The sequence below is a fragment of the Pempheris klunzingeri genome, chromosome 21 (assembly GCF_042242105.1).
Source record: "Pempheris klunzingeri isolate RE-2024b chromosome 21, fPemKlu1.hap1, whole genome shotgun sequence".
NCBI lineage: Eukaryota > Metazoa > Chordata > Actinopteri > Acropomatiformes > Pempheridae > Pempheris > Pempheris klunzingeri.
The window spans coordinates 14577560-14603615 of record NC_092032.1 but is presented as its reverse complement, the minus strand read 5'-3'; the positions used below and the strand labels follow the sequence as shown (position 1 = coordinate 14603615).

Here is a 26056-nt window from a genome sequence, read left to right as displayed (position 1 = left end):
AGAATATACTGCACAACTCGCAGTGATAGGTTTTGCTAAATCTTTGTGTTTAATTCAGCATTGTCCATACAAAGGACAGGTGTTTTTGCGCACCATTGCTGGGCATCCCTGCAGTTATGAGGCCAAAGTGTTCAGGTCTCCACTCACTTCCCCCAATAGGAAACAGGATTTCCTGTTGTCCTCTCTTTCTACTGACTTGTACCATCACTGCACTCCTCACCCGAAGCCCCACGGACCTCCTGGGGACTACTATCCCAAGAAAAACCATCACATCAGCAAAGTTCTGCAAACTGCATTTAATCCTCAGTTACTCTGGCATAGTAATTATGACACAGAGCTGATCAGATGTGATTCCTAAAACACCTAAAACTTTTTTAAAGCCAGTCTTGCTGAATAGCATCTGCTCTCTGGGTTTATTATCCAGGTACAGATTTAGCACAGACTGAAGGGCAATTTAAAATAGATCAAACAACTCAGATAAGACAATAAATTGAAGTGTGCTTCCACAAATTAATCATCCAGTTCCTCTTTTGCCTTTGATTTATTAAAAATAGAATTATTGTCCTACCCTGACACTATTAGGTTTCTTGAAGCTATCATTGGTGACTTTCAGTTTTTCGTTTAAAAGTGTGATGAGATCGCTTGCTCCCTGCTTCCTGCCCTCCTCTCCTCTAACAAAATTCTGTGGAGGTCCATGGAAATTGCTGTCGTTTGACCAACCTTAGCTACCCATGTGACAGGATATCCAACAGTCTGATTTAGGGAGGAAAGCACCATGTCTCTGTGTCATTGTTGCTTTATGTCACACACCTTGGCAAACACCAGACCACTTCTCTCATGACTGGAAAACTCTCCTACAACCTCATCTACCACTGAGTGCAAGCCAGGATAATGTTACCCTGTTCAAATTTTGCTGTGGTCCTCTATCTCCTGCAAGTCTTCTGCATTACTGCAGACATAGGTACGTACCCAAGAAACATTTTTGTCTATTCGACTTGACTGTGAGTAAAATTATGAGAGCAATCTAATTGTAAATTCATTTAAAATTGCCATATCAGACTCTAGTTGAGGCTGCTCTGTTCTACTCCAGACGCTGGCTCCTTCCTGATCTACAACGAGAACCACAACAAGTGCATACAAGTGGAGAGTGCCACCTCAATAACAGTGGCCCAGTGTAATCCTCATGCCAAAGAACAGCAGTTTCGTTGGGCCTCCGAATCGCGTGTCCTCAGTCTGTCCCTCAAGCTCTGTCTGGCAGCCACAGAGATCAAAGACTGGGTGAAGGTGGTACTGTTTGAATGCGATGAGAAAAGTAACCTCCAGCATTGGCAGTGCAAGAATGAGACCCTATTTGGCCTAATAGACCAAGACCTGCACTTAAACTGGGGCAACCGCAATGAGAGGAACATAATGATCTACAAAGGCTCAGGGCTCTGGAGTCGCTGGAGGATATTTGGCACCCAGGGCGACCTTTGCTCTAAGGGCTATCAAGGTAGGAATCATAGGGACACAGTCAATATAAAGAAAAAGCTTCAACAGTATATACTGCAGAATCTAAAGTGGAATGTGCTGCAGAAATGTCAGAAATCCCTCCGATAGTTTTCGATATTCCCATGCGGGGGATAGTTGAAAGGTATTTCAGTTCTCAAGTAATGCTATAGTAATACTATGCAGCATATTGTGATGTCTCAGAGTCAGTTTGGCTTGTGATATCTTTTTATTCCAAATTTTCTGGTAATTAAAAAAGATGCCTAGTAATTTGGAGGGACAGTAGCTCCAGAGATGGCAGGTTCAAGTCCAACTCCTAACTGCTAAGGTCTATGTAGCAGTCCATCACTCCTGCGTCTCTCATCCCACAACTTTATGTCTGTAGGTCCTGTGCGCCATTGATGCTTATTCAGCTAAGTTGTGGAAAACCCAACACCCATATTCTTCTAGGTTTGGACATAGTTATTTACCAGTAGATACAGTATGCTAAAATGGAGTTATTATAAGAAGAGTACAGTATTTAAAGAAAAGTGAGCAATCAAGGCCAAGTACATTATAATATCTGTAGACTGCTGAAGTTTGACCGTCCAGATTGCCACAATGCAGCAATGTGTCGCAAATATCAATCACACTTGACACAAAGTGACTAGATCAAAATGCAGTTGCGGCACTTGCCGCAGGTAACTGGCCTCCTCAGAGCAGCAACAATATTGTGGCAAATCTATAGTCTAATAGTCGGCCTTGAACCCATCTGTGACTCAGATAAAACCAGTCCTGTCTGTAAATGAGGGCAATTTAGGAAATATGCCTTCAGTCCAGTGTATACATTGAGAACAGACTTAAGAAAAGGCTACAGTGTGGGCAGATGGAGAGCCAGTTAGTAAAACTGTTGTATGCGTATTGTATCCCGACACTATTGGCACATAGTCAAAAATATATTTACTACTATGTGCATAAAATCTCCTGGAGAGACTTCTGAAAAAGTGGCCGATGAAACAGCCCATGCTCAACAATCCCATTTGTGTGTCACGATAAAGTGTCCGCATACTTTTGGACATCTAGTTTTTCTTCCAACAAGTTGCTGATTTGCAGGATTTGCTTGATTCTAATTCGCTAAACTAATTTTTGATTATCTTTAAATTCGTGATCTGTTTCTCCTCAGAGATTTTCACAATCGGGGGTAATGGCTTCGGAATCCCCTGTCAGTTCCCATTTAAGTTTCAGGAGAAGTGGTACTCTGAATGCACAAAGGAGGGTCGCTCGGATGGATACCTGTGGTGTGCCACAGACAGAGATTACGATATAACTAAGAAGTGGGGCTTTTGTCCCACCAAAGGTAAGAGCGAGAAACATTTCAATCATTTCACATCTATGATAACCAGCATTCCTTTTATTAAGAATTCACAGAACAATTCAATGCCTCATTCATCACACCATGTAGAAATATCTTGCTTGTCTGTAATTTCTCCAAGTGCTATCAATGAAGAGGTCAGTGCTGACAGGTCTGGTTTCTGACCCCCCTCCTCTCCCTGGAGCAGAACAACACTACCACTTCCTTTCATGAGTTGTCAACACAGCACTGTCCTTCTTTTCCTCTTCTCACAGGCCTGTCTGTCCCCTGACGCTGCTCTAAAAGTGGGAATGAACTCTCAGTTTTACACACAGACCTAGATAGGGATGAAGAAGATGTTTCTCAATCTTCAAAATTAATCCACTTACTATTATTACTGATTGCTCTCGAAATACATTCAGGATAACATGTACTTTTACATCCTGAAGTAAATTGTTTCCCTAAGTGTTAGTCCTTTGTGTCTCTACTATAATGCAGCAACCTCAGGTTGGGACACTGATCCAGTCACAGGGGTTCAGTATCAGAGGAACGCACTGTCGGTGTTGACGTGGCATCAGGCCAGGAAAAGCTGCCAGCAGCAGGGAGCCGACCTCCTCAGCATTGTAGAGCTACATGAACAGTCATACATTTCAGGTACAAAGTCAGCCTTGCACCACTGATCCTCACTACACAATAAACATTATTGATCTTTAACTGCATAATAATGTATGGGTTGACGCAGGGTTGACAGACACTTTGGGAGCATCTCTGTGGATCGGACTGAACAGTTTGGATTTTGAGAGTGGATGGCAGTGGAGCAACGGGAACCCGTTCAGATATTTAAATTGGGCCCCAGGTTAGTGAAGACGTGTAACATACTGTGACAGCAGCCGGACACGTTTCACTCAATGTGACCAGCTAAATGATAACTGCAATGATCAAACTATTTTGTGACTACACATTTACAGTTGGAGCAACTAGTGTTACAAATGCTCTCATTAAATATAAAATCATTTTTACATTACAAATGAAAAACTACATGGATCAATATTTCCAACAGGTAACCCTTCATCAGAGCCTGGGCTTAACTGTGCAACCCTTAATGCTGGAAAAGCCTCAAAATGGGAGAGTGTCGCCTGCACCAAGAAACTTGGTTATGTTTGCCGCAGAGGAAACTCTACTAGTCTGCCCCCACCACCAAGTAAAATAATATCATAATTCCAAATGATCAGAATCTGGATTATTATCATTAGAGTGAGTCTTTGTGGTACAACGTCACTACCAGATATGTTCTCACCTCTTTTGGTCTCTATCCACAGGCAAAGACCAGCCCAGCTTCTGCCCCCTTCACTGGGTTCCATATGCAGGAAACTGCTACTACCTGGAGAGGAGTAAGAAGATATGGAAGGACGCTTTGGCTGCGTGTCACAAAGAGGGAGCAGATTTGGCCAGCATACACAATATAGAGGAGCAGAGCTTCATGATATCTCAATCTGGATACCGTAAGTGTGCAACAAATCATCTTCTATAGTTATTTGGTCTTTGATCTATACTAAAAGTTAAGACTTTGGAATCCTTTATTAGTAATAGAAGATGCCTGACATATAATGGTGAATAGAAAATACCCTTAATCTGTTGAAAGAAGATGACTTCTGGGTAAAAATAGAATTATTGTCCTACCCTGACACTATTAGGTTTCTTGAAGCTATCATTGGTGACTTTCAGTTTTTCGTTTAAAAGTGTGATGAGATTGCTTGCTTCCTGCTTCCTGCCCTCCTCTCCTCTAACAACTTGCTTTCTTGCAAAAAGAGACAAGAAGATCAAAAGTTCTTATATCTGCATGGTACATATGAGACTACAGCCAGCAACTAATTATCTTAGCTTAGCATAAAGACTGCAAACAAGGGGAAGCAGCTAGCTTGGCTCTGTTTGCCTGTAACAACATCTGCTCACAAATACCTCTAAAGCTCAGTAATTAATCCACGGATTTGTATGGATTTAATCCATACAACTAACAAAGTGCAAAGACATCATGTTATGGTTTTCCAGGCGGTTATGTGCCAGACTATGTTTTGGCTGAGCGCAGTAACTTCCTGAAGTCTCTCCTGGTTCCCCTGGCAAACTCATGGTGACAACAAGAATTGACTGCTCTGGGCTCCATAACAGGGCAGCACATCTCTACTTGTAAAACCCCAACGTGCTGCGTTGTAGATGCAAAATTAGAGATTTTGTAGAGATTAAACTAATGAAACATTGTGTCTTATTGAGTATTGAGTGTTAATAGGTGCTGGTGGGTGGATCTTCTTACTTTGGACAGAGCCAGGCTGACTGTCTCCCTCTGTTTCCGGTCTTTGTGTTAAGACAAGTTAATCTGCTGCTGGCTCTAGCTTCAAACGCACCATGCAGATACGGAAGTTGCATTGATCCTCTCATCTAAAGTTGAGCATGAAAACATTCTACTCTATGACCACATTAATATCTGCATGTGCATTTAAACCCCTCAGTGCCGACAGATGTGCTCTGGATTGGCTTGAATGATCAGAAGAACCAGTTGCTGTTTGAATGGTCCGATCACTCCCATGTTACCTATACCCAGTGGCAGACTGATGAGCCGTCTCATGTCACCAACCTCCAGGAGGATTGTGTCCTCATCAGAGGAAAGGTACAAAAGGGAAACATAAAATGTTGCTGATGAATGCAATAATAATACGCGTGGTGCTGTTCTTATCTGTTGTATACTGGCCCATACAGGACGGGAGTTGGGCTGACCACATGTGTGAGAAGATGTTTGGATACATCTGTAAGAAGAAGGCCTCCATTGTACCAGCAGAAGGCGCTCAAGAGGAGGCCAACCCAGGATGCAAGCTTGTGAGTGACGTAATTTTCTTTAAATAATGAGTATAATTATACAACAAAGCTTTTATCGTACTTAGTCTCACTGTTTTTTCTTTATCCCAAGGGCTCAATGAGATTTGGTTCTTATTGTTACAAGATTGGACCTGAGACAAAAACTTTTGACGAGGCAAAGCGGGCATGCTCAGAAGATGGGGCTAACTTGGTGGATGTGGCTGATAGGTATGTTTTTTTTTAAATTTATGTCATGTTTATGTAAAATGTAAAAAAAAAATCTGCTTTCAATGTATGTCAATCACTGTAATTAAGTCTTATAACATGTGTTGAATGCTGTAATATGTGCTCATGCAGATATGAGAATGCCTTCTTGGTCAGTATGGTGGGTTTGAGACCAGAGAAGTATTTCTGGACAGGCTGTTCCAACACAGACGACAGAAGCACTTTCAAGTGGACCACCAGAAGAGCAGTCACATTCACTCATTTCAATGTGGGCATGCCAGGTATAGTGGAGCACACTTCTCTTTAGCTGTGTATCTGTGTTTTACGCAGCAAGTTATATGTAATGTGTTAATTACATTTTGATTGGAGGGGAAGAGTCATGACGTGCTATATTTAGTTGATTTAATAGTTTATATTTTATTTTAAAGAGAAATGTAGTACAGACATTAGTGCCCCCCTTAGGATGAAGTGTAATAATATTGATGATTCCTTCATTTTTCATATGGAGTTATCGTGAGATGGAAGTTTGAATTTCTCAAATACTTTGATTTATGAACAAATTCCTGTCAAACTGAGCTGTGTTGTTTAGCAAAGGTTGGCATGCTAACATGCTGAACTAAGATTGCGAATATGGTAAACATTAAAACCCCTGAACATCAGCACGTTAGCAAGTCATTGAGCATGTTGATATTAGCCTTTAGCTCAAAGCACCGTTGTACCCACATATAGCCTCACAGAACATGGCTTAGTCATTTACTGTTTATTTTTTCCTGTAATAACACTCACATTCTTTATCTACTACATGGCACCTCCCTTGAGCATAATAAGTGGTCACTGTTTTCATATCCTTGAGCTCAGGATATCTATATTCTTCCGATTTCTTTTGGTGTGTTTCAAAAAAGACAGAAAACAAGGATGTGTTGCCATGACAACCGGAGTTTTCGCTGGGTTATGGGATGTTGTCAGCTGTAGCAACAAGGAGAAGTACATCTGCAAGAAGCCAGCGGAGGGTGTACATGTGACAACAGTTCCACCCACCACCCCAGCCCTCAGCTGTGCGTCTGGGTGGCTCCCTGCAAGCAACAGGAACGTCTGCTACAAAGTAAGAGAGCAATCTGAACCAATCTGTGAAACCTGTCCAATTTTAAGTACATAAAACTCAACACATTTTTCTTTTTTTACTCATTGCAAAGATTTACACAAAATCCTTAAAAAGTCTTAAAAAGTCTTGGCAAGAAGCAAGAGAATTCTGCAAAGCCATTGGTGGGGACTTGATGAGCATTCACAGTCAGGAGGACCTGAGCTATGCATCGTATGTTGGCTTCACAGTCTGTACATGTCAGATTTCATATCATGTTACTTAACCATTCAAGGAATCAGTACTGGTGTTTTCTACTGTCATTAAGGCTCAAGTTCAGTAAAGTAGCTTGGATTGGCCTCAGCATGGGCACCAATGAAGGCTTCACCTGGAGTGATGGGTCGGCTGTATGTAGCACTTTATTGTTATCACAAAAAGCTTTACTCACTGTTATTCCCAACCCTGGCCTAATTATGTGTATTTCCAAAAACTGTGACCTAGTTTAGCTATGAGAACTGGGGCTATGGGGAACCAAACAACCACAATGACAACGAACACTGTGCAGAGGTTGCCGTTTACTACGAACGCTACTGGAATGATCGCCACTGTGAGTCCAACAATGACTGGATCTGCCAGATACGCAAAGGTAACCCTGACCGGTCTCATTATGGAGCTTAAGTTTACACAGCCATTTTGACCTAAGTAATGTTTAAGTACAGTTTTGCCCTGCTGTTAAGGCTCTTCCTTCATGGTTCTTGTACTTTCAGGGGTGACTCCCAAGCCTGAGCCTGTCATAGTTGAGACAGGTAAGTTTCACCTCTAATCACCTCAAATCAAGTCAAATGTATCAAAGTAGTCAAATGCTCCTCAACTCAGAGACCTGCTCCCCATGCATTCGTCACAGCTGCCAACCTTTGAAGGCACAAAAGCTCCAGGATATCCATACCAGAGCCAGAGCTAGATACTTTATTGGACTATCACAGATATGCCGGTAGATATTGGAGGTATATTGGATGTACAATTTGATATATTAAAACTTTTTTACAGAACATAATGTAGAAAAAGATGCTTTGGGTATTTAGAAATGGTGTAATCACATAGTTTGTCTAGCAGAACACACGTTAACTCCCTTGTTTTCTGCCTGCATTTGTACAGCTGAACAGCCAGTGGTGCATGGACTTCTTCCTCCCCAACATTCATTGCCCTCCTTACACCCATTCACCCATCCTAAACATATCATACCTCCTTAAGTCATTAAACCTTTAAAATCACAATGTTGTGGCAAGGTCTGCGAGGGAATGTCAACATATTAGCATTGTAACTGTGGTCATGTTAGCATGCTGACATTAATTTAGATCAGTAGGCTCTTAGTCTTGTTTTCCACCAATCCCTGTACCAGTTTTGTTCCGTTTACAGTATACAACACCACAGAGGATGGCTGGCTTATATACAACGACACGCAGTATTTCATCAACAATGACGATCTAAACATGGAATCTGCTAGAAGTTTCTGCCGAAAGAACTTCGGTGAACTTGCAGTCATCACAGGCGAGAGTGAGAGGAAGTTCATTTGGAAACAGGCAAGAAATACTGAATGTTTTTCCCAAAACAACAAAACTGTTACAGCATTTATGTTCTCAAAAAACTGATTTGATGTGGTGGCAAAAGTCCTGAAAACTATGTGTAACAATAGTTTTTTGATTTAACCTAAATGTAATGTCTGTCTTACAGATAATGAATGGGGTTCAGGGTCAGTACTACATTGGTATGACAGTGGAATTGGATAAGACATTTAGGTAAATCAGTTTAGCCACATTAGTAAATATAGTGGATATTAGCCATATTAGCTATCCATTATAATGTAAAATGAAGTTTGATACACAACACAAATACAGATGTTATGTTATCACTGATATCTTGCTCATTATTTTCTTTCTATTTTCAGCTGGCTGGATGGCACTCCTGTTACATTCACTGCATGGGAACACAACGAGCCCAACTTTGCTAATAATGATGAAAACTGTGTGACCATCTACAAGAACATGGGTGAGTCACACCTTACTGTGTTAGTTTCATAAATATTGGCTAACTTCATTTCTTTTTATTGTTTATTAATTGTAAACTTTCATACATAGGATACTGGAATGATATTAACTGTGGTTTGGAGCTACCTTCTATTTGCAAAAGAAGCAGTAATTTTATCAATACAACAATGGCCCCAACCACTGTCCCTAAGGGAGGATGTGCACCAGAGTGGATATCTTTCCAAGGAAAGGTAATGATATCTAACTGCGAACAAAATAAATTATTCCAACACAATACTGAATATGCATATCTTATCACAACTTTCAGGATGTGATTTAAACTCTTCTATGTTTTTAAATCTGTTTTTGTGAAATGTGTTCCCATATCCTGACAATTGTTTAATGGACACTGGTTACCTAATTCTGAAACAGTGCAAATTCATCTTCTTTACACAGTGCTACAAATTTGTTTTGGGGAATGACAATAAGGACTGGCAACAGGCCAGGCAGCACTGCATAAGCCAGGGAGGAAACCTTGCTTCTATCCTCAACGACAAAGAGCAAGGTGAGCGTTTGGAGCAGCGTGTTGTTCCCTTTGTGGTCGTCTGCAAAAGTTGCATAATGCAGTTATGAAGTATGTAAATCAACCACAATTTCAGGGAGTCACAGACAAAAAAATTTCTTTCTTTCTAGCATTCCTAACAATGCAGATGCTGAGATACAATGACGATTTGTGGATCGGCATGAACGACGTCAACTGGGATATGCACTTTGTGTGGACGGACAGCAAAGGCATTTCATACACCAACTGGGCTAAAGGGCAGCCAGTAGCACATCCTGTGGGACAATATTCATTTTATGAAGAGGTTATTTAAACTTCAGCTTCTATATCCAAAGCTTTTCCTGTCCAACGAGCTCTCTCATAGAGTTTAATTCAATAACATGATGGTTAATGTGACACCTGAAAACAAAAAACTACCTTTATCACTAGACAACCCCTCACCTCTGCCAAAGAACTTTCTTTATTCTAACCTAATAGATTTTAAATTACAATATTGACTGCTCACAATAAAGACTATACAAGGGTTGCCCCACAATGTTTTACAAGCCTATCATTCACCTTCACTATATGCGTGTAGCACAGCTATGCAGCGAGCTAAATACATACTTCCTACTGCTACTCCAGTACATTTCAGATTTGTACTCAAATATATTTGATAAGTTAATTGCAGATTCTGACTACAATACAAAATATAATCAAAAAATAAATTATGATGAATTACAATAGGTTAAAATAAGATAAGGGGTGGAGGATTCACAAGCTTCCCACCAATATATAAAGTAATTAAGATTACCCCCACCTTTAACCACCATAAAAATAAAAAGCATGAAAAGCTTAGCGAAGACCATTCATTGTTAAAGATTAAACCAGTGGTTCAACTCAGACTGGTACAACTAAGGGGAGCTAACGTACCATTATTTTTCTGTCTAACAGCAGTTTGACTGTGTGATTATGGTGGGCACTGACTCCAAACTAACAGGATTTTGGAAGGTGGAAAGCTGCTCTGTAAAACGTGGCTTCATCTGTAAAAGAAACACTGGTGAGTAAGACACAGGCACATTGTCGTGGGTTATACTGACAGAATTAATAGTCAAGTATTGTGCAAATGCTCACTGGGGACAACATCAATTGTAAATTTTCAGCTGAATTATCGCTACTTTTTTTATTACAGTGACTAACAATTAATGTTTCTTGTTTGCAAAGATTCACAGATTGCAGTTCCATCCACAACTGTATTACCGAAGGCTTTCTACAAACTTGGAAATGACTCTTACAAACTGGTAGCCCAGAAGATGAGATGGGACGAGGCGAGGAGGCAGTGCCAAGCAGACGATGCAGATCTTGCTAGTATCCTGGACTCCATAAGCCAGGCATTCATCACCTTGCAGATTTTCAAGCACAATGAGCCTGTGTGGATTGGCCTCAACAACAACGTGGTAAAGGGCTTACCTGTTATTTTGTACCACTAATTCAAGTGGGATTTCATATTGAGTCAAGGACCTTTTAGCTCTGTGTGAACATTCACTAACGCATGTATGTTTTTTTTTTGTTCTTACAGACTGGTGGACGGTTCAAGTGGGTCGATAACTGGCTCCTGTCTTATTCCAAATGGGGCAAAAATGAGCCTAAAGACAACTACGGCTGTGTATACATAGATGTGGACAGAACATGGAAGACTGCACCATGTACCAATACTCACTATTCCCTTTGCAAGAAGTCACCAGGTCAGACAGTCCCTCTATTAGCTCTTTTGCTCTATAAACTATACATAACCAAACACTAAGGATGGTTAGCCATGGCATTTTTGGGTCTCTTTTTCAGAAATAGCACCCACTGAGCCGCCGCAGCTCCCTGGCGACTGTCCAGAATCAAACAGGCGAATCACCTGGATACCTTTCAGAGGCCATTGTTATTCCTTCATCAGCTCAGTATCGGACAACTGGGCCCATGCCTCAGTTGAATGTCTGAAAATTGGTATGCTATGAAGAATCTCCACTAATAAGTTATCGGTTGTTAGTGTACAAAATCTTGACAGTATGCTGCTGTGGCTGTGTTCATCAGGAGCCTCTCTGGTTAGTATTGAGGACCCTCAAGAGAGTCTGTTCATAAAACAAAACCTAGAGATCCTGGAAGACAGTGCCAAGTCCTTCTGGATCGGCCTCTTCAAGTCTCTTAACGGTGAGCATGGTTTACTTATGTCAAACTCAGCTTCAGTGTCTTGCAGTTTCATTTTCTCATCATATAAAGAAGTCAAACACTTCCTAGGTACATATTGCACAGTTACACTAAAGTATAAAGTAGCATACTAAAGGTTTTTCTATTGCGAGCATCCAAACTGTCCAATGCTTATGTTAGAACGAATGATATCTAAATTACATTTTTACTCATAATACTGATAATGGAGAGCAGGAGTTCCATTACCTTATGTGTTTTTTATGGAGATTTATGTGATATTTGATTGACACATATATACACACATATAGAGATTTAGATTTTTTATTTAGTTTTATTTGGTTAGTTTATTCAGTTGTTTCATCGAAACAAAGATGGTGGCCAGAAATGGCGTTTAGTAGCTTAGTAGTTTAGTAGCTGTAGATGTTAGCGTGTCTCGTGTTATCTGGATGGAAGACAATAAAGGCCACCACCGGTTAATCTGACAATACTGTTATATAGTACTAACTAAGCACTAACCAGCCTAACCTGCCAGTACACAAACAAATATACAAACAATGCTCCTGTCTTTCCATGTCACATATTGATGTTTACTGTACGTTTAACCTCAATCTTTTAGCAGTATACCATGTATAGCCATTATGTGTATAATCTTGGTTTAAAATGAATCATATGGAAACATGAAATAATCAGCTGGAGACAGAGTCTTAGTGTTAGGAATATTTTATGTCTTTAAGGATTCTGAAAATACCTTCAAACCTGAGGTGAGTTTTTCCAAACGTCATTTGACATTTATTTCTTGGAAAATTGGATGCTCAGCTCTGACTCAAATGCATTGACAACACCAGAGAGGCACAGACTGGAGCTTTACTGTCTGAGCGCACCGGTGTGGCCATGAATGTAACAAGCTTCCTTGTTTCAGGTGAGTGGAAGTGGATTGATAACAGTGTTGTGGACTACACTAATTGGAAAAAAAGGATGCCATCGGTGGATGACCAAGATTCATGTGTGGACATCAGTTCTGAGACTGGGGAGTGGAGCACAACGAGATGCAGAAGATACCGGAATTACATCTGCAAAACAGCCAAAGGTACGTTTCATTAGCTGGTTTGTAGTTTTGAATTCACCCAAGAGTCACTTACATTGAGCATTTATTCTCTGTTTTCAGTTCTTAAACCCACAGAGAAGCCACCAGCTGTTGGTAAGTAATTTTATCCAAAATATTAAATATGATGTTTGAAAACTGCATTATATGATTGTAAACACTTCTCTGTTTCGCCTCCTCAGCCCACGTTGTTGTTAAAGAAGCTTCTCATGGCTCTGCTGGCATCACCGTGGCTGTAGTACTAGTTGTAATCGTTGTCGTTGGACTTGGTGCCTTCCTCCTCTTACGGAAACGAATTCCCAGTCCTGTCTTGGGAGAAAGCACCTTTGACAACAAGTTATACTTCAGCAATCCGATCCGAGCCCGTGTAGACACCAAGGGTTTGGTGGCCAACATAGAGCAGAATGAACATGCATAGAAAGAGGTAATCAGAACTATGAAAACGACTTTCATCTTGTTTTTTTTTGTTTTTTTCATTTAAAGAGGATTGAAAGATAATGTTTCATAGTCATATAATAATTCATGCAAGCACTGGCACTGCACTAAGTGAATTAGGGACAAGGTAATATAAGTGAACAATCTATGGCAAATTTAATGTGATTATGTGATTTGTGTAAAGGTTATTTTTTTATTTTCATCAATCAACATAGCCAAGAACATTTATAGATCAAACAGCAGTTGAACAAATTGTTGAAATTGAGAAATATGAAGATGTTTTGTTAATTCCTAAGCCAGATTTTTCTCAACTGGATTGCTAGTTATCATTCATGGGCTGTTCATCAGCTCGTTTCTGACTTACAATATTGTAAATAGATGCCAAATAAAAGAAATACAATGAACAAAACTGAAATGACCTCTTTTTTCGTAGATGGTGTGTTCAGTAAACATATATCCAACTGTTGAGATATTTCACACTGAACCAAATGTGAACCTCATGGTGGCGCTACAGGTAAAATCAAGACATCTTAAAATTCACTGTGGTTCATCGACTGAGAATCATGAATGTAAATATGGCGCTAAGGAAGACGTTGAGATATCTCGCTGAAGAAGTCAAAACTTTGACTTGTCAGTGTCAGAGGATCCAAAAAGTAATCAGGATTCATCCTCTGGAGACCGAGAATATCTGTGTCAAATTTCATAGCAATATCGTCCAACAGTTGTCAAGACATTTCAACCAAAACTAACTAACAAGACAAACCTCATGGTGCTGTGGGATGAAAAGCCAGGGGATCACCGAAATCTGTGAGCTTCATCCTCTGGGGGCCATGAATCTCTGTACCAATTTTTATCACAACTCATCCAATAGTTGGATATTTCAGTCTGGGCCAAAGTGCTGAACCAATAAGCAGACCAACACTGCCATCCCTAACCCTCACTGCCTCAAATTAAGGCAATATTTAAAACCTAAAATGAGGCCTCCTAATCAAACGCTAGAAGTGAATCCGCCCTTTTCTTCTCGGACTTATTAAAAATATACTATTGTCTTAACAAGATCACCTTTATCTAAGTGACTACAGGATACATTGATGTGTTTTCTTAAAGCTGCGTTTGCAGTGTGAAAAACTGTTGTTGTCTGGCCAACCTTAACCTTATGCTGCAGGATATCCATCAGAGTGATCAAGGGAGTAGAGCACCATGTCACAACCCTTAACACACACAAGACCCCTTCTCTAATGACTAGAGACAACTGATTAATTCTCATGTTATTGCAAATTACACTCACAAATGTTTCCATGTTTGTGTTTTGCTGCTTATGTAGATACAAACTGACTTTGGCAACAGCATGACTTTTAAATTGTTGATGAAAGTGAGGCATACAATCAAATTATTGTCAGCCTTTTATAAAAGCTAATTTAAAATGTAAATCGTAAAGCAATTTCAAAATATGACTGTCAGGCATCAACCACTCAATCACCCCCACCCGCGGCTGGCCACCCCCATCACCTCACTGTTGAAAATGAGGCAGCGTTCTCCATGGCAACCACAGCCCTCTAAGGCTGTCGCAGCTAATCCTCAGGAGCTTACTCAACTCTCACTTCTCGTAAGAGGTTTTTACCAGCGGCACCAATGCCCAAGAATTCTCCCCAAACAAGCACTGGATCTTCTGTTTATCCTACCGGAGGAGGAAAACAAGCCTAGTTACAGCAGCTGAGGGGAGCAGAGGGGAGAACGATAGGCCAGGTTCATCCGGTAAGCTTTCTCATCTATTCTATCTCAGGTATTACTGTAGCTTTTGAACTGTTATTGCTCGGTCGGCGTGACCTGCAGGGTGTTCAGTGTGGGAGGATGTTGGAATGTGTTGCGAGAAAGCTTGGCATGTTTTGCACTGTGTGTTTGACTCAGAGATCATACTGAATAAAAAACCCTTTGATTTGAACATCCCCAGTGCTTTATGGATTGGGGGGGGGGGGGCGGGCTCTGAGGCTTGTAGTCAACACATCACATGCACTCACTGATCCAAGCTGCTGTTTTGTTCTTAAACAATTGATGCTGCTAAAGAAGGAGACTGGCTCAGTATTTAGACTGTTATGGAAAGATTCAGACTTTCTTAAACTGAGACTGAAGAGGTGCTGCGGTTCCAGTGACCTCTGTGCTACCTGACCAGCACTTTTGGAGAACTACTTTGTTTTAGATGTGGATGCCCGTCTGTTTGAGCCACTGCTTTGCCTTATTAATAACTTTTCCTCATTACTAATTATTTTCTCCACTGTCTCCCCCTTCGTGTCCCCTTCTCCCTGCCCCTGTGCTCTCTCACTTGCCTGCACTAATCCTTTTGTTGTGGACAGAGGGGCCCAGGCTTTGGCTGACCGTTCGGCACAGTAGGGCTGCTCTGCTGAAGGGTGCCCATCAAGTCCTCCTGTCCTCAGATCAGACGTACCTCAGCTCTTCTTTCCTAAAACCTTTCAGTTCTCTCTTCTTATTTACTGTAATTCAAACTTCCTCCTTTCTTTGCTTGTTTGTGTTCTCTATCCATCATCTACTTGTTGTCTGAAGCCCTAAGCCAGTGCTGGGAGGGAGTCGGACGGCCTTGGTGGGAACATGCGCTTCAGGAGCAGTGCTCCCACTTTGCTGCTGCTGCTGCTGCTGCTGCTCCTTTGTCCACTGGAGAGGGTGCTGGAAGTGAGAGGGCAGGAGCAGGGGTACCTGCAGGAGGCTCTCCGGGTGTTAGATCTGCCCCTGGGTACCAATGACGAGCCACAGCTCCAAAAGAACCACATCGGTATCCTGATCGCCAAGCTCCTCCAGGCAGTCCACTGTGCAGAGAGGACCGGCACCTCTCAGGATGTCTGTGACAAGGTACCTGTTTTAATGTTATCGTACAACTTTCTCTGCATGATAAACTGAACTTTTACCTCCATATACTGAGTACTTATTATGTATTCATCCCATTCCTGCCTGCTTATTCCAAAAAAGTGCTTGTTATGGCTGGAATGTGAGTGAATGTGGAGGCTTAAGTCCTTGACCTCTATGGGGCATTCATGCTGAGTGGCTTTAGACATCCCTCAGTTTGACATAATAAACTCCATACAGTGGAGCTGGAGGTACTTCACATGTTTGTGCAGGCTGCCTGACAATAGGATTATGTGCTTGAGAGTGAGATTTAAAAACGAAGAGAGCAACTTTCCACTTTCCTAGTCTGTTCTCTCCAACAAGGTACAGTGCTTGACAGACTCTGTGCTTCTAATTGGGCTTGAATTCGACCCGCCAAATCGCAAAAAGCAGCAGCACAAAGCTTTTCTGAGAAGCAGATTACAGTGCAAGTAGGCAGCAAATGGGCCTTTTATCAACCGGACTCTATTCCACCAGATGTTGATATATAAATCTAAGGTCGGTACTCACATCACAACCTGGAATTCTGCAACTGTCTGTCCTTAAAATCCGATTAAAATGGTTCTCCTCCTCTTGTACGTTCCTGTTCTTGTTAAAGTGCCTGACACCAGACGTGGCTCTCTCCGTGCTAGAGGATGATGGGAAGGCTTACCTCACTGAGGAGGACTACCGGCACATCTCCACTGTTCTGCTTTACTACATAATTAACTTACAAGACATGTGTGTGTCAGATGCTGCCTCCTCTTCCTCCATTTCCTCATCATCCTCCTCACTTGGGAACTATCAGTTCTACCTTTTGGCCCTCACCAATCTCCATCCAGCTGAGGACAGTCGCGTCCTGTCATCCAGTGAGACAGAAAGTATCCTGCAGCTCATCAACCAGCATTACGATCCGGCCAATCAAGATACCTCATCTGATTTGCAAGTAAGGAACTTTTATCTGAGAGATCTATCCTGTCTCAACAGCTGGGCATCCACATATGATCATTTCACTTTTGCTCCCACAGTGTATTGATGCCGCTCACCTCCTTGAAGATGTTAATGCACAAAAAAATCCAGGTGCTGATGTGTCTTCTGTCCCTAAAGTGGCTGCAGCCATCATCAGCCACATCCTGCAGGGTCATTGTTTCAGACAGAGGAACCTTCCGTCTCCCGCTTTCTTTACCAACTATATCTTTCAGTCCCTTAATCGTACAAGCAACCTGCAGATAATGGGTAAGTTTGAGACCACATTTGGCTTCTTATGCACATTTAAACAGAAGATACTGGATACAACCATTAATGATTAGTCACCTGTGTTGTTTGTTTTGAGAACCTTTCTTAGTCTCCATTTTCAATCTCATCTGTGTAAAGTTGTACTTTACACAGATGAGTTTTGGTTGACATGGTGTCACAATGCAGTCATTTCTTTGCTCAGACTTGGAGGAGTTGCTTCATCAGCTGGGAGTAGGACAGGAAGGAGTGACGCACTCTCACAGCAGGAAGAGGCGGAGCGTCAAAGGGAGTTCAGAGAAAGGGACCGCACACCCGCAGGATGGCTGCAACCATGAAACTGGAGAAATGAGCAGAGATTGGGCACAGGTGAGGCTGAAGCAAATGTTTGAGAGAGAATATTCTGTACTCACAAGAAGCACGGTGATGTTGCTGTGAGCTGCAGGCACGTACTGCAGGGCTTGATTTGAAGCCTCCTACTCATCTACACATTTGTCTTTTCCCTTGAATCTAATCAGGTATGCTTTTCAGCCAATCAGCTGGTGGATATTTTTGCTCTGAATCCTCATTTGCCAATTTCCAAGGAGCACTTCAGACAAATTTGCCCAGCCATCATTCAGCAGTTGCTAGGCAACGCCTGTGAGTCTGCAGAGCAGAAAAGAAGAGGATCTCTGCCCACTGCCCTTGAGAGTGAGATATTACATCGTTTCTCTCTTCAGCCTTCAGTCACTAATAAAGATTGCCACTAGATTTGGTGATAAATCAAACAGCAGATTTGTGACTTTTTTTTACTGAATTTCAGAGGCCCTTTGCCATTAAATACTTTTGTTTTAGGGTCAAAAATTCAACTCAATTCAATGATTTAATTGGCTATGAATAACTTATGATACATTTAAGTTAGTGGCCTAAATTGAACAAATAATATTTTTTGGTTTATTATTAGAAAACACAAAAAAGACTAACAATATTATAACTAAGTGGAGAAGGAAAAGGCCACCCCAAACAATTTAAACCTTGTAACCTTCAGAATTTATAATCTTAACATTTGAACAGACAAAAATGTGTCTCCTCCTTGCAGAGTATGGCTACAGCACGGCCGCTGTCCTGCTCATCACGGTGGGCTCCATGCTCGGGATCTGCCTGATCTTCTTCAGCTCCTGTCAGGAGACCTACACACTCATCCTGCAGCTGTTTGTGGGCCTGGCAGTGGGGACCCTGTCAGGAGATGCACTCCTGCACCTCATACCACAGGTATAGGACAGTCAAGGAGCAGATATGTATAAAGACTGTGGAGTTAATGTCTAATCGCTTTCCTCTTTGTCTCCTTTGGAGATCCTTGGCCTCCATGATGCCACTCACAGTCATGACGAACACAGCACAGAAGGAAAGGATTATCTGTGGAGGATCTTGGGCATGATTGCAGGCATCTATGGCTTTTTCCTTATTGAGAGAATCTTTTCTTTTTTGGTTCCTTCTCATGGCCATGTAAGAGTTTTATTTTTTGCAGCCCATATCAATTTAATGACACAAATATGACACGGATACTGCAAGCCACTGAAATTGCAGCTGATTTTCTTTATCTAGCCAGAGGTAGAACTTTTAAAGTTCTCCATAAACAAACAAGTTTGAGCCGCGTCTGAACTTTTGCAGAGCTGATTGTTGTCTGATTTTCTTTTCTCTGCAGGGTCATTCTAGTGACCTTCCCTTGGAGCTCAACTGCAATGGCCAGTCACAGAGGGGCAAGTCCATCTCCACTATACAGCTGGTAAGTCTCATCGCCACCCAGACTGAACCATTTGGTTTTCTCATGGTGTTTTTGGCTGCAAAACCTGATCCCTGACATCCCCCCTGTTATTTACTTGGTAAAGCACATGCAGTGACCAGGACAAAGCAGTAAAATATCAAAACAGCATCAGATGTCAAGTTCGTAGAAGTGAAAGAAAAAACTTAACGTTTTTGCATTTGCACTGCTACTACATTGAGAAGCTGGCAGTCTCAACCATTTATCCTTTGCCATCTATTGCAACTGTTATGCTTGCTGGCTAATTCAATCAAAATTTCAAACACAATGAAATTAGGTTGGTGGGAGGAATCTCCCGAGCAGTTGGCTTATGGTAATTTATTGGTTATTGCAACCACAAATATACTTAAGTTCAGTATCAATTCATTTGTGATCCTATTCTTGTTCATCTTCCTCCTTAACACAAATATGTGAATTATGATGATTACACTGCTCTCCATTACTGTCAAAAGCAACAATTTTAATTCCTACTTTGTGCCACAAAGCTTATTACACTCCAAAAACAACAAGCAGCAGTGGTAGGGTTAAGTTAACTCATTACTTACATACTGTTTTTGCTGTGCTGTGCCACTGTGGAGTTATTAAAGTCAATATAGTTTCATTTGCTCTGATGATGCTTCACTCCCACACTACTCCTCCGCCCAAGCATCGAAGCACTAAAGCACTAGTTATAAACAGTGGAGTTCTGCTAGAGGGCACTGTTGACAGGAAAGCAGCCAGTCAATTACTGCACAATTTTGGACATTTTTTAAATATATGCACACATATACAGCAGGGTAAAACCAGAGAATCGAAAAAAAAAAAAATAGATGAGACAATGGCTGAACCCCCATCTTAAGAAAAAATGTACACATACTGTAGATCAAGGACAGCATGAATCCATTAAATCCCTGTTCACATTTCAAAAACTAACTGAAAAATTCTCTTAAAAATCAATTTTCCTGCTCTGCTCTTATATAACAGGCAATGAAGAGTGGTGTGGGAGGGAGTGAAGGAACAGGGCATGTAGGATGTTGGAGAATGAGAAGTATTGAATCATTCAGAAAGCACTTCATGCTTGTGCATACTTCAAAACTAGAACATTTCGGAGACAGGTCACTCACGTGGAAAGCCTGTTTTAGTGTACATCAAGCTGGGGCCTATTTTTTTCTTGCTCCATCCGAATATCCTGCTTCAGTGAATTTGTCTCATCCAGCTGCCTTTGTTTAACCATTCTTAATCGCTTAAATTAGAATCAAAGGTTAAAAAAGTTCAGAAATCTGTGCTGTGAATAATTAAATGTGTCCTGCAGGGACCGGTTGATGACTTGGAGTGTACAGAAGTATCTCCTGAGCACACAGACACAAGGAGGCCTTCACATCAGAGTAAGCTCCGTCAATATGAGCTACACAACGCAGCTGAATGTGATGTGCTTTGTAATTAGTCGCCTGGCATGACAGAGCAATCGTCACGGTCTGGGGATGAATGACACTGGCTCCCTTTGTGTTCCCAGGACAAGGGGTTCCTCTGCTGGCTGTGATGGTAATCGTGGGAGACAGCCTTCATAACTTTGCCGATGGCCTGGTTGTTGGGGCGGCCTTCTCCTCTTCAGCCGAAACTGGCATGGCGACCACCGTGGCCATCCTGTGCCACGAGATCCCCCACGAGATGGGTGAGAGGTCACGGGAACGCTTTTGTTGTTTTTTTTGGCTGAGGCCAGGAAACACTCTGCTTATCTTTTTCTGCTTTCTGTCTCAAAGGGGACTTTGCAGTGTTGCTCAGCTCCGGACTCTCGGTGAAGACTGCTGTGCTAATGAACTTTCTCAGCGCTCTGACGGCCTTCATGGGCCTTTACATCGGACTGTTTGTTTCCTCAGAGACAGAAGTGCAGCAGTGGATCTTTGCTGTTACTGCTGGGATTTTCCTCTATTTGTCACTGGTAGAAATGGTAACAAAGCCTCAGTAAACCATAGGGCTGATGATATTCTATATTTCTCTTATTGTCAGTGCATCCTATGAAAAAAACAAAAAGAAAGAAATTAGGATTTGATTATATATCTATACACACATTTGTTAATTATTGTCACATTAACCTTTTAACTGTTGTCGACTCGTTGTTGCATTTGAGAGGGTCTGAAATATAGCAAGAAAAAGCCTCTATTTCTATTCGAGCAATGTTTTAGGAAATTATTTAACCTTTTTAGAAAACTATACATATGTGATCTGCTCTACAGTCCCTCTGTTCAGCCACACTGGCCTATGTTCACTACTCCCAGGCCATGTACGTTCATCCATCTCCCCAGACCTGCCATCCTCCAGCTGTCCACCAGATGCCCTCAGACTTTCCCCCCTTTCCCCATCACTTGACTGCCCCACCCATCCACACACCTGTCACCACTTCCCTCATGAGTCTTGCAGACGCTCCCCCACAGCATTCCCACTCACTCCTGATGAAGGGTACAAGCTTAAACACAATGGTCTAACAATAATGTTGTTGTATAGTAAAAGAGTTGCTGGAGTTTTGCCCTCTTCAGATTGACGAAGTAGCTTCACGGTTTTCCTTTCTAGCCTTAATATTCTGTAATCTGTTCACCTGTTACCTGTTTGTTTTAAATCTTCCCTCACATTTTGTACCTTGGATTTTCCGCCTGTCCCCTCATTCCTCCCTTCCAGGTTCTGACCCTTGCCTGTTTCATGTCTCCTTAAGCCTTTGTACCTTCACCCTTTGATAACCAAATCACAGAACTGTGTCATTTCTGGCCCAGTCATCTGCGTTTGGGTCGTATCCCCTGTATTCACGTTCCCCTGCACACACCAGCCTGACACAGTACTGACAGACCAACTGCCACATTGCTGGTTGTCTCGTGGGATTTCTTGACGATAAGAAATATAGAATAAAAAGCCTTTTTCTTTAAAACATATTGCCACCACTACTGTTAATATTGTTTTACTCGTCATTTCTTTCCTTTTTTTCAGCTTCCAGAGATGAGCCGAGTGAAGACCGACAGACCATGTGTCATGTTTCTCCTGCAGAACCTCGGCCTACTGATGGGCTGGGCCTGTCTGCTGCTCCTCGCCCTCTTCGAACATGAACTCAAATTCTAAATGCAGTGAACCTGACGTATCTCTTCACGCCGAGTTGAGTCGAAAAGAAAAATGTTGACTTATCTTAGTGTTTTGTCATGTCCTGCTCTTAACACATGCAAGTGTTAGTGTGTGCAACCAGGATGTTTTAATGAGTCATTTTTGCTCAAAGAGTGAGTATTCATCATGACGTAGTGTCAGCACTGGATGATAAATGTACATTAGCTGTATGAAACCTCATTTTTATACTCTATGATTTATTTTTGTATGTTAGGTATCATGGGTGGACACTAAATACTGTAGTTCAAACTCTGATGACCTTATTTGGCTGCATCAGAAACAGTTTCTTTTGCCCTGTGAAATATTCATATTGCCTCAGACAATCAAACCATTTGATTTTAAAGTAATTTCTCAACAGCAAAATATAAAGTATAGTCAGTCTACTTGTTACTTACTTATCTTATGTCAGTTTCTTTATACTGAGTGGGGGAATTTAAAAAGTCGTCAAGTCAATATGAGTTTTTATTGCTTTTGTACTTGTACTGAGGACTAATTATAAGAAAAACAGTCTTCATTTTTTACTCCTCCAATGAATTCCAATTAAATGTAAACTGTGGTGATTTAGTTCTGCCCTTCGACAAATGGGAGGACTCACGAAAGGCATATTTTACAAGGAGACTTAAGAGGCTCCCTGCCTTGTAAATGTCTACAGCTTTCAAAGTTAACTCCCCTTTTTATTCAAGGAAATACACATTTTCCCTATTATAGATATGTACCAAATTTCAGTGCTTTTCAGGAGTTGTATATATAGAAAATTCCTAAATATACAATTGGCTAAATGAGAGGCTCTTATATTTGGTGCAAAGAATAAAGTACTGTGACTTTCTTAGGCATAAGCTGCTCTGAAACACATTTATTTTTGAAGACCCGTTTAAAGAAACGTTGCTCTCTTTCAGCGTCTCATCTCGGAGGCATTGTTCTTTGTTTTTGAGGCCTCTCTGTGATCCAATATGAGGGCACTTCCACCCACCTGAGCTACTTGTTCTCTTCATCCACCAACCTGGATGACTAATGCTCGCTGTGCAAGACAGAAACTCTGGAGCGATCCGGCCCACACAGCGCACACGCTCTTTACCGGCCAGAGTGGACCTGCAAAAGGAGGTGGAGAATGTGATGAATACATCAGTACAATGAGATAAATGAAACCCTGTAAATCAACTTATTTGTACAAAATTGGATTTGTGATATTGAAAGCATGACTGGGCTTCAGAGAAGCTTTTTTTTCCCATCTTTTTAATCAGCTTGCTGTGATTTAATTCTAGTGCTCTCAGCTTCAACATATTTCTGTAAAATCTGAGCACACAGCTGTCAAGCAGTCGTCTTATTTGTATTGGGGATTAGTTTCATTGCACACTTTGCACGGTGATTATGTTAATTTGCCATTCTGAGCTTGTTATCACAGCACAAACTCAGCTATATTGACAGTGTCATGAGATTATTTGGCTATCATGTCAGAAAAAGCTGACACCATTTATTGTGACTTCCCGAGAAATGTTCAAACAATAGCAGGAAGTCCGTTGCATTCCCTCTTATTCTAGCATATTTGCTGTTATTTTGGAAATGCCAACCCCTTTGGCATTTCCAGGAAAGCCTCTGGCCTACTGGTTAGTGTGTAAGTCTGAGGCATTTTTTGGCATGTGTGCATCTTTTCAAGGCGACTGGTGCCAGGATGGAGGAAGGAAGGGCTTTTTATCTGGGCCATGCCTGTGCGAGCACTGAGTATCCTCACTTGCTCATCAGAGACCTGACAGAACAAGAGTTCAGCTCTGGGGTCACTGGGGCAGCAGAGCACACAGAAAAATGGAAACAGATAAGAGAGACAAAACAGGAAATATAACAGTGTTTCCCCTTTGATTTGAAAGGCAGAAAATTATCCTTTGCATCTGTTATTGTTGGCAAACAAAACCTCATGGGATCAACCTATAGTTAGTGGTAGTGTGACATTCTCATGGTACTCACAATCAAACGACTTGAGGCTTGAAATAGAATTTTGTCAAAGGAAGTATAGAAATCTTCTACCATAAGTTAAGCGAGTTACTTGCTGCTCAGCTGGGCATTCTTGTGTCATTACATTTCTAGTTTTAAGGGGTACAAAATCGCAGCAGCAGAGGCTGAGACACTATGGCTCTCCAAAAACACTGGATCCTACATTTCCCATAGTGCAACTCAGCACCATCCAGACCCAGTAAAAGCCCACATCTTCAAACTCCATATGCCGCCCTTCAGACCTCACGACAACTTGTTTTCGCAGGCTGAGTGGTACGAGCCACAGCCAGTAAACTGAGTTTGATGTATAAAATCTGTGTAATGGCCCTTTAAAAAGCAAACCAGCATGAAACCACTAGGGGGTGATGATGAACAGCAAAACTTTACAGGTGTCTGTGGCAAAAAAAAGTGGTCTGAAGAGCGGGTTCATGTCATTACAGAGAATGGTTTGGTTGGTCTTATTTCTGTGGACATACCACTGTGCACCACGTGCTAATAACAACACGTGAAAATCCAGGCAGCACAGAAACAAACAGACAGGAGAGAGACACTAGAATGATGCAGCACCTTTCCTTCACCTCTTCACCTTCACAAACCAGCTACTGAATCAACTTATTTGATCAATATGAAATAAATCTGTAACAATTCTGATATTTGATTCATCGTTAAACTTGCTTAAATGGCAAATGTTCTCTGGTTACAGTTTGCCAAATGTGAAGATTTGCTGCTTTTTTCTGATTTCTAACATTTTATATAGAACAACTCTGGGTTTTTAACTGCCGTCACCTTGGACCAACACATCAAATACAACAATAATGTAAAAAAAAAAATACCCAGACAATATCCAGCTCTACATTCGGCAACAACAGGCAAGGACAAGTGGCTAATAATCTGTTTGAATCATGATTAGATAATAATGATTTAGCGACAGCCTGACCCTGAGCCTTAAAATCTTCTGTAAATGACAAATTCAATTGGGTTCATTTATTATTTGGTTCTCCATTAAACTCTGTTTGTACTAACTGAATCCAGAAGATTGTTGGAACACATTTGCAGAGGAGGTGGAAGAATTCAGAGCTGATACCACACTGTAAAAATACTCTTTTACAACTAAAAGTGCTGCATGTTACTTATGCAAAAGTATGAGTATAATCAGGTAAATGTACTTAAAGTGTTAAAAGTGAAAGCACTAAATGTAGAAAAACATCCACTGTGACTGTTGTACTGTAGTACAAGTAGTCCGGCCAAAAAGGTCAAGGAAGGTGGTAGGCAGGCAGACTCAGCAGACTTCTTGAGTGCAAAAAATGTGATTTTATTTTACAGTGCTCCATGAAGTTAAGTTTAAATTACAAGACAATACAAAAATTATTTACAAAGAAACATAATTTAAAAACTAAACTGTAGCTACTCAAAAAAAGAACTATTATACTGTGGCAGCACAGCCCTCAGGTCTCTTTCTCTCTGTCAATCCACTCTCTCTCTCTCTCCCAGGGATCCAAGTACCTACTCTTTATATAGGGCATTCAATTCCCACCTTGGCTCACTTCAGCTCTACCATTCGATAACATGGTGACGTAGTCTGTACCGTGAATGCAAACAAATCTGCAAATTAAATCTCAGCACACACTACAAACCTCTAGACATTTCTTAACCATTTCCCCACAAGCTAAACAAGCGAAAACAACAATTTATGCATTTTGATACCAACGAAACATTTGTCAAAAGGAAAAAAACACCCTCCACTTGGTCCGAGCCAATGATGTAATGCTGACA

General features: G+C 41.3%; 2 protein-coding genes across 2 annotated transcripts; both read left to right on the top strand.

Annotated features, from left to right (window-relative positions):
• The first annotated feature begins 826 nt into the window (after positions 1-826).
• mrc1a (mannose receptor, C type 1a) lies at positions 827-13663 on the top strand. The gene is made up of 30 exons (XM_070853100.1): positions 827-961; positions 1091-1492; positions 2651-2824; positions 3317-3472; positions 3561-3674; positions 3879-4019; positions 4138-4320; positions 5323-5480; positions 5570-5686; positions 5778-5893; positions 6023-6171; positions 6793-6992; positions 7084-7202; positions 7297-7375; positions 7470-7614; positions 7736-7774; positions 8385-8548; positions 8700-8764; positions 8914-9014; positions 9104-9243; positions 9449-9557; positions 9686-9858; positions 10488-10593; positions 10758-10990; positions 11113-11278; positions 11376-11528; positions 11616-11732; positions 12649-12816; positions 12895-12927; positions 13014-13663. The coding sequence occupies exons 1-30, from the start codon at positions 892-894 to the stop codon at positions 13247-13249; spliced, it is 4326 nt and encodes a 1441-aa protein (XP_070709201.1). The 5' UTR covers positions 827-891; the 3' UTR covers positions 13250-13663.
• Positions 13664-15870: 2207 nt separating this feature from the next.
• LOC139221351 (zinc transporter ZIP12-like) lies at positions 15871-22258 on the top strand. The gene is made up of 12 exons (XM_070853289.1): positions 15871-16128; positions 16760-17086; positions 17169-17376; positions 17579-17742; positions 17892-18063; positions 18452-18624; positions 18706-18858; positions 19058-19138; positions 20466-20538; positions 20667-20825; positions 20914-21101; positions 22130-22258. The coding sequence occupies exons 1-12, from the start codon at positions 15871-15873 to the stop codon at positions 22256-22258; spliced, it is 2085 nt and encodes a 694-aa protein (XP_070709390.1).
• Positions 22259-26056: the final 3798 nt, after the last annotated feature.